At 46.2% G+C, this 8,758-nt stretch overlaps 1 protein-coding gene across 2 annotated transcripts; it reads left to right on the forward strand.

Annotated features, from left to right (window-relative positions):
* Window positions 1-278: 278 nt before the first annotated feature.
* On the forward strand, window positions 279-3,987 carry LOC125520747 (Oxidoreductase family protein). Of its 2 annotated transcripts, XM_048685748.2 has the most exons (7): window positions 281-621; window positions 864-1,034; window positions 1,244-1,408; window positions 1,567-1,731; window positions 2,030-2,164; window positions 3,171-3,268; window positions 3,538-3,987. In XM_048685748.2, the coding sequence occupies exons 1-7, from the start codon at window positions 385-387 to the stop codon at window positions 3,728-3,730; spliced, it is 1,164 nt and encodes a 387-aa protein (XP_048541705.1). In that variant the 5' UTR covers window positions 281-384; the 3' UTR covers window positions 3,731-3,987. The 2 variants fall into 2 exon arrangements, with proteins under 2 accessions (XP_048541706.1, XP_048541705.1); XM_048685749.2 differs by lacking the exon at window positions 2,030-2,164 and having other exon boundaries at window positions 279-621.
* Window positions 3,988-8,758: the final 4,771 nt, after the last annotated feature.

Below are 8,758 nucleotides of genomic sequence, written 5' to 3' on the forward strand. Positions count from 1 at the left end.
AAAAGCTGGCTCCTGTGCCGGCCGCTGGCTTTGTTGCCGGCATGTATGCCGCCGGTTGTGTTGCCGGTCAGCGTGAACTTGTACGAATTTGAATGAACACGATTCATTGCCAAATAGATGAAATCCGAATAAAACGGACTTTCATTTGGGTCGCGCGTTGGAATTGGCCTAATTGGTTCTCTGCGTCGAAGTTGCCCTTGTCACTCGGCCTTTGCCCGCGGCGCAGAGAGCGGATAGCTCATCTACCCACCAACCACGATCCAACGGCTGGTAGCAGAACCAGTTCTTACAGTCGGGGATAGCGAAGCAGTTCCCTGACCAGTGGTTCCTGCCTGTCGCTGTCGCCCACTCGTCGCTCGAAATCCCGTCCAGATTCCTTCGGAGATGGCGCGAGAGGGAGGAGGGGCAGCCATGGCGCCCGCTGCGGCGGAAGTGAGGTACGGGATAGTTGGGGTCGGGATGATGGGGAGGGAGCACCTCCACAACCTCGCTCACCTCGCCGGAGAAGTCGAGCGGGAGCAGTCCGTCCGCGTCTGCGTCACCTGCCTCGCCGACCCCCACCCGGAGTCCCTCCTCCTTGGCCTCCGCCTCGCTGCAGAGCTTGGCCTGCCACCTCCCCAGGTACCTGCCACAGCCTCCAGTCACATGAATATGAGTATATGACAGTACAAATAGCCGCCGCCTTGCTGGATGTAGAATGTAGAGCCAGTCATACATAATCTGCTAGGTTTGGTTGGTACTTTGATTCTATCTGAACTATATTTGGTTGGAAGTATTAGGTGCATGGCAACAATGTTCAAAATACCACCTGTTCCACAAAGTTTTGGTTGGTTACCAAATCCTAAAAACTAGAAGGTTTCAAGACATTTTCAGGTCACCGCGAGTTGCTGGACAGCGGGCTGTGTGACGCCGTCGTTGTGTCGTCGCCAAACATGACACACTCTGAGATACTCATGGACATCATTTCTTATGCCAAGCCGCACCACGTTCTTGTTGAGAAGCCTCTGTGCACCACGGTACAGGACTGCAAGAAGGTGAGGTCATATTCTAGTCAGGGATGTGCTATACAATGTGCTTGTTAACTGCTGTAAAGTAAAATATACCTTTCTGATATACGAGGAGAAACAACTGTATAATTAACCATTTAAGGGATGTATTAAAACCAACGATTACGATTTGTCAGTCCACCGAATCTCTGCAAGCTTATTCATTTTGATATCTGAAGTTTGGTGTCCCTGTATAGGTCATAGAGGCTGCCAAACAGAGACCAGACATACTCATGCAAGTCGGATTAGAATACCGGTATATGCCGCCGGTGGCTAAGCTGATAGATATTGTTAAAAGTGGCACACTAGGGCAGGTCAAAATGGTGGCTATCCGTGAACATCGGTTTCCTTTCCTTGTTAAGGTATGGGAGCCCAATCTATGATACTTGTAATAATTAATACTCCCTCCGTCCCATAATATAAGAACGTTTTTTATACTACATTAGTGTCAAAAACGCTCTTATATTATGTGACGGAGGGAGTAATTTCCTTGTGTGTGTAACTGCTAAAACCCTTGCAGGTGAACAACTGGAATAGGTTTAATTGCAACAGTGGGGGGACTCTGGTTGAGAAGTGCTGCCACTTTTTTGATTTGATAAGATTGTTTGCAGATGCGAACCCTGTTCGTGTGATGGCTTCTGGAGCTATTGATGTTAACCATAAGGATGAGGTTTATGATGGAAAGGTCAGGTTCATTGACTGTTGGACTACAAGCTCTCTCCTTTCACTGTACTACTCATTATGGCCTTGGGAGTTAAAAATATGGATGCTGAAGTAGTAGTGCAGTGATAAGGATTCCTTATTAACATGTTCTATTCTGGGATTTATGAAATACTGGATGGGATTAGAACTCTCCAAGTGACTACGATATATTAATTTCAAGCTATCAAACAATTTTTGAGCTCTTCTGATTATAATATTAGTAGACATGTTTCAGTTAAAACAGTGGCGCTTGATTCCTAAGAAATTCTCTCTGGATGCAGGTACCAGATATAATTGATAATGCATATGTAATCGTAGAATTCGATAATGGCTGTCGTGGCATGCTTGATCTCTGCATGTTTGCTGAAGGTAGTAAAAATGAGCAGGAAATTTCTGTTGTTGGTGACACTGGAAAGGTACAACCCCAGATATGTTCACATTTAAGTAAAACAGGAATTATTTGTTCTATGGTTGTTGGAGATACATAATATGTTTCCCAGCCATGAAATGGTGTAGATTTGCACAAAGTTATAGCCAAATACGAGTATGCCATTATATACACTGGCTGTACATAGGCTTTGCCAATTCACAACTCAGTAATGGTCCTTGGTGATAGAGGTAGGGGTAAAGGTCCAAGGACGGTGCGAGAGGGCTCGTCCCTGATTACTAAGACAGGCTCTGAGGCTTAGTTTTATTATTTATGTCATCGCTTAGTTCCAAGAGTTACTATAAGGTAGTACAGGTCCTTGGACCTTTACCCCTACTCAGCTCACTGGTGGATCTATTATGAATGAATCGTCAATGGTCCTTGGTGATATATTGCATGCATCTCTACATTTGATGCGTATCAGATGTAGTACGAACCGTATCAAATGTGGGGCCTGTCTGGGTAATATTGCATCCTCTAGGCTCTTCCTTTTGCATGCTCTGGTCTTCAGATAGGCTGTAGTTCACTGGTGAATCTACTATGAATGAATCATCAATATTTACCACAATCCTTGGAGATAACTGTAGCACCTCGAAAAAGGGTTAGCTTTGTGCAAAACTAAGAACTTGAAAGGAGACAAATGTCACGAGCCATGACACAGTTATCACATGGTGGGATCAAATAAAAAGGGAGGCGTTGTGAAACGAAGTTCAAGCTGTTCGTGAAGCCGATGGTCCATTTCTCCGATTACTAGGATTTCACGAAACTTGCTTCAAGTTGTTGCATCAGAGTGAGGGACAAGCCCTGTGGGTGTTTCTTTTCTTCAGGACAATGGACCTGCCTGTCTTCCCAACCCATGTGCTAGCTATAGCCTGTTAGAATGTTGTGTAGGATTAAAAAGGTCATACTTTAGGCACTCCTGAGTCTAGACATGTAAGGCTTGTATATCAATTCAATTTATGGAGTATCTGTTTGTAATAGGAATTTTCAAACAGGGCGAGGCTTTTGTTCCAGAGGGCATTGTGATGGTTGGAAAGCGAGCAGGAGGCAGAGATGGAGTTGTAACGGTGAAGGCCGAAGATGAACGAATCAAGTATGTACTACTTTGTCACAATATATCAATGTTTTCCAGATCTTAACATTCAATAGCAAAATATTAAGAAAATACTGTATTAGATTCTTCTGATGGGAGATACAGCATCTATTGTAACAGTGATTCTTCAAGAAATAGAACTGGTTTAGATTTGAGACTTCAGACCTTTTACTAGCTTTCAATAAAAACTCCTTTACTTTAGGACGAGTGGTTTACCATCAAATTACCATGTCGAGTAGTATCTAACGAGCTGTACATACATTGCTTAGGTACCAGGGGCTTCACCATGGATCTAGCTACTTGGAGCACCTGAATTTCCTGTCTGCCATCAGGGCACAAGGTGCATGTAGCCCAGCTATCAGCTTGGATGACGGCTTACTATCTGTTGCAATTGGTGTGGCTGGCCAATTGTCGATCGAGAAAGGCCGTTTCGTCACCATTGAGGAGGTGCTATCAAGCTGATAATCAACGATTTATCGATGTACTACAGATTTCACAGCAGTCGTATACATCTGTAATAGCATAAGCTGATTTTCTTCAACTTGCATGCACAGCACTGGGTAATTTCCTGTCTTGCGCAGTAAGCTGTTAAGGAATGTTCATATTTCCCCTTTTGTTCTTTCTAAGAGCTAATGATCCACAAACTCGGCAACGATGATCATGTATGTATGTATGTATGTATGTATGTATGTATTCCAAATATCAAATGATTTCAGCTATCTGCCTTTGATTCCCGTATCATTGTTTTGTTTTGTGAGATAGCGAACGGCTCATGCCAAGCCGTCCTTGACCGTATCAATTTTAAGAAAATATACCTAACCTGTAGCTTCCAATTCATTTTTCCCAAGTATTCGAAACTGATTTGTAGAAATGAGATACTCAACCATGCTTGCGCACTAGATGCCGATGGTAAGTGAGACAGTGCGTGGTTATAAGCTCCTCAGAGTCACCGAGTTTGAGAAGGAAGCAAGTGTCATAGTACTAAATGCCACCGGCACATTTGAGAGCGAGATGGTTTACGCATGCGAGCAGGAAGCTAAGTTCAACGTCAAGCACGAGAGGACGCTCAACGGGTGGAAATCTCTCTAGTGCCAGCCAGGGAGACTGACAGCCGCACAACAGTCTGTTGGAATTTGCTAGTGGGCTTTTGGCTCAAAGCCCAACTAAAATTCCGAAGAGCAGTGATGGGCGCCGGTCCGCCGGCCGAAACTTTCGGCCGGTCAGTTCTCAATCGTTCGATCGTGCCAATCGTACGTGCATGATCTCGCGGGTCCCTGCTTCCCTCTCGCACGGATCGCTTCGTCTATCCACAGCTTGCGCCACCGCTGGTCTTCCCTTGTCGCCGCACTCAGATAAATCTGCACAACTTGCCTCGTGCCGGTCGCCGGTGGTAACTGCTGCAGTCGCCGGTTGCAGCAAAAAAATGTGGCCCGCCGCCGTCGCTGGAGATAGCTGCTCTGGTCGTCGGTTGCAGCAAAAAAATGGCCACGACCGTCGCCGGTGGTAGCTGCCGCTGTCACGGTTGCAGCAAAAACGGCCGCTTTCGAGGGTTGTAGCACTGATTTTGCCGGTTCCAGCTAAAAAACGGCGCCGCCGCTGCCGCCACACCATGGCCGTCGCTGATGGTAGCAAAAACAGCTACCAGTTGTAGCATTCGGCTGACTACTTATAGCAAAAACTGATGCTGGTTCCAGCAAAAATCAGGACGATGGTAGCAAAAACAGCTACCGGTTGTAGCATTCGGCTGGCTACTTGTAGCAAAAACTGATACGGGTTCCAGCAAAAATCAACATGATGGTAGCAATTAAGGATGTTAGTTCCAGCAAAAAAAAATAGATGGTAGCAAAAAAAGACGCTAGTTCTAGCAAACCAACCAAATAGACTGTGGTAGCAAAAATTAGGGAAGGTTCCAGCAAAAAAAATCCATGATTCCAGCAAAAATACCACCGTCTCCCGTCACTGATCGTCCAGTCGCAACACCTTGAGTCTTTGGTTCCAGCATCTTCAAGCTATGGTTGTAGCATTCCTCACAGCGGTTCCAACACCACGTCTGGAGTTGATGGCCATTGTTCAGCTCATTGTTCTCTCCCTGAAGCTTTTCGGAAGCTGGCTGAAACTTTCTCGTCGCCGGTTGCAGCTTTTCTCTGAAATGCTACGACGACAACAGTGACACTGGTCTCAGCAGCAACGCACCCCTTGCTACAACTGGTGTCGCGTGTTGCTACCACTGCGTCGCACTTTGCTACAACCGCCATCGTGTTTTGCTACAACGCAAAAAATTGGTGCCGTTCTCTTCTTTGCTACAACCAGCACCGCCGTGCTACAACCAGCTTCAATTTTTGCTACAATCGACGCCGCATTTTGCTACAACGAGCATCATGTTTTGCTACAACGCAGAATCTGGCATCCTATTTTTTGGTACAATCTGTCGCCGCTCTGCTGCAACCGACTTCTTGTTTTGCTACAACCGGTGCCGTGGTTTGGTATAATCGGCTCCTCGATTTGCTACAACCGGCGTCATGTTTGCAAATCGACAGTGTCTTTTTGCCTGCTTCTCCAACCAGCTACAACCAATGTCGAGTTATGCTACAACCGACTAAATCGGTGGCGTGGTTTGCTACAATCCGGTGCTACAACGGACATGACTAGGGGCTGTGATGACGATGAGAACAAAACGATGCCGGAGACGGGGTGCCTCCGCTCTGCAAGAGCTGTGGCCAGATCTGCAACGAGAACAACCTCGGGTCAAAGCGGCACGCTGGCGCGACCAACAGAAATCGAGGTTGGGGACACTGGTGGCCGACGAGCGTGTGTGGCGCGGCCACGCAGGAGGCCGGCTAGCGCGGTGAGCGCGTGCAGCGCGGCCCCGCAGGAGGCCGACGAGCGCGGTGAGCGCGTGCAGTGCAGGAGGCCGACGAGCGCGTCTGGCGCGGCCGTGCAGGAGGTCGACAAGTGCGGGCAGCGTGGGCGTCCTTTCTTTTTCTTTGTTTTTTCCTGCGAGGTGGACGAAGAAACCACGTCTCTCTGGTCGCTTCAATCCAGTTGGATCGCGTGGCCCACGCGAGTCCGGCGGAATGACTCGGCCGGTGCGCCGGGTGTAAACATTACCCAATTCTGAAGTTCTCTTGGCCCATTCATGCACACATGTGAGTGGTGTGAGTGAGATTAAAATTTAGTCTCATCCCATAAATTGAGACAGAGTTACCCCTTTTTATAAGGTGAGCTCTTCTATCATTTATATAAGCATGAGAAGAGAAGACCTACACGCGCGCTCCTCCACGCTCGCCTTGTCATGACGCGCCACGCCGCGGGTTGCAGGAATGAGCCGAGCCGAGCCGAGGACAGAGCTATGTGAAAGTGCAACTATCCCTAGGTGGTTTTGGTAATTCATAACAACATATAGCTCATTGAGCTAATGCTATTCCCAGATGATTATTTCAGGAAAGCTCAATGATTGGCATGGCATGGATGTGAAAGTGGAACCCTCAAAATGCTAAGGACAAAGGATTGGCTCAAGCTCAAAAGCTCAAGACTCTTCATTTTATATTTTAGTGATCCAAGATCACATTGAGTCTTTAGGAAAAGCCAATACTATCAAGGAGGGATGAGGTGTTGCTTAATGAGCCTCTTGCTTCATGTGCTTAGTGATATGCTCCAAAACCCTCAACTACTTTCCCATATCCACATATGACCTAAACCCTAAGCCAAACTCGGTCCTACCGATTCTTTCTATCCGGCGCCACCGAGTTTCACTTGTCATAAGCCACTGCTCTCCACGAAGAAGCAACCACCCACAAAGGGTCCACGAAGAAGCAACCTTGTCTATCCCACCATGGCCATCGCCCACATAGGACTTGCCTCACTAGCGGTAGATCTTCACGAAGTAGGCGATCTCCTTGCCCTTACAAACTCCTTGGTTCAACTCCACAATCTTGTCGGAGGCTCCCAAGTGACACCTAGCCAATCTAGGAGACACCACTCTCCAAGAAGTAACAAATGGTGTGTAGGTAATGAACTCCTTGCTCTTGTGCTTCAAATGATAGTCTCCCCAACACTCAACTCTCTCTCATAGGATTTGGATTTTGTGGAAAGAAGATTTGAGTGGAAAGCAACTTGGAGAGGCTAGAGATCAAGATTCATATGGTAGGAATGGAATATCTTGGTCTCAACACATGAGTAGGTGGTTCTCTCTCAGAACATATGAGTTGGAATGGTGTGTGTGTTCTGATGGCTCTCTCTTCGAATGAAGAGGAGGTGGAGGGGTATATATAGCCTCCACACAAAATCCAACCGTTACACACAGTTTTCCAATCTCGGTGGGACCGAATCACAAACTCGGTCGGACCAAAAATGTAAACCTAGTGACCGTTAGAGATTTTCGGTGGGACTGACATGCAACTCGGTAGGACCGATATGGTTAGGGTTTGGGCATAGCGTAATCTCGGTGAGACCGATTACACAAACTCGGTGAGACCGAATTTGGTAATTAGCTAACCAGAGAGTTGGTCAGGCAAACTCGGTGGGACCGATTTGCTCTTTCGGTGAGACCGAAAAGTTACAAAGGGGAAACACTGAATTTACATTGCAATCTCGGTGGGACCGATTCGCTCTTTCGGTGAGACCGAAAAGTTACAAAAGGGAAACAGAGAGTCTGCAATCCCATCTCGGTGAGACCGAGATCCCTATCGGTAGAACCGAATTGCTAGGGTTTGGCAGTGGCTTATGACAAGTGAAACTCGGTGGCGCCGGATAGAAAGAATCGGTAGGACCAATTTTGGCTTAGGGTTTAAGTCATATGTGGATATGGGAAAGTAGTTGAGGGTTTTGGAGCATATCACTAAGAACATGAAGCAAGAGGCTCATTAAGCAACACCTCATCCCTCCTTGATAGTATTGGCTTTTCCTAAAGACTCAATGTGATCTTGGATCACTAAAATGTAAAATGAAGAGTCTTGAGCTTTTGAGCTTGAGCCAATCCTTTGTCCTTAGCATTTTGAGGGTTCCACTTTCACATCCATGCCATGCCAATCATTGAGCTTTCCTGAAATAGTCATCTTGGAATAGCATTAGCTCAATGAGCTATATGTTGTTATGAATTACCAAAACCACCTAGGGATAGTTGCACTTTCAATCTCCCCCTTTTTGATAATTGATGACAACATATAGATCAAAGCTTCGACAAATGATAATAAGCATGAAATATATCGTCGCTTTGAGAAGTATGTGACAAGTAAGAGCTCCCCCTAAATTTGTGCATATTTAAAATTTGCTTTGGACTGCAAATGCACAAAGAGTTAGAGTCATGGGTTACTCTTCCATGTCACATACATCTTGGTGGAGCGCTTAAAATGATAAGAATGAAATACATGCACTCATCACCAAGAATAGTGAATGATCACATAAGATAGATAAGATGATAATATTAAGCAAACATTAAGTGTAGCTTATGATCAAACACATGATCATCAATGTCTCACGAGCAATGACATA

This window comes from Triticum urartu, chromosome 7A, assembly GCF_056163025.1.
Source record: "Triticum urartu cultivar PI428250 chromosome 7A, HENAU_Tu73, whole genome shotgun sequence".
Classification (NCBI taxonomy): Eukaryota; Viridiplantae; Streptophyta; class Magnoliopsida; order Poales; family Poaceae; genus Triticum; species Triticum urartu.

What these genes read in the sequence shown, in the direction of transcription:
- LOC125520747 (XM_048685748.2), top strand. Translation starts at nt 385, where the DNA reads ATGGCGCGAGAGGGAGGAGGGGCAGCCATGGCGCCCGCTGCGGCGGAA. An exon ending in CGGTACAGGACTGCAAGAAG is followed by an intron (nt 1,035 to 1,243) that starts GTGAGGTCATAT and finishes GTCCCTGTATAG; the next exon opens with GTCATAGAGGCTGCCAAACA. An exon ending in ATGAGGTTTATGATGGAAAG is followed by an intron (nt 1,732 to 2,029) that starts GTCAGGTTCATT and finishes CTCTGGATGCAG; the next exon opens with GTACCAGATATAATTGATAA.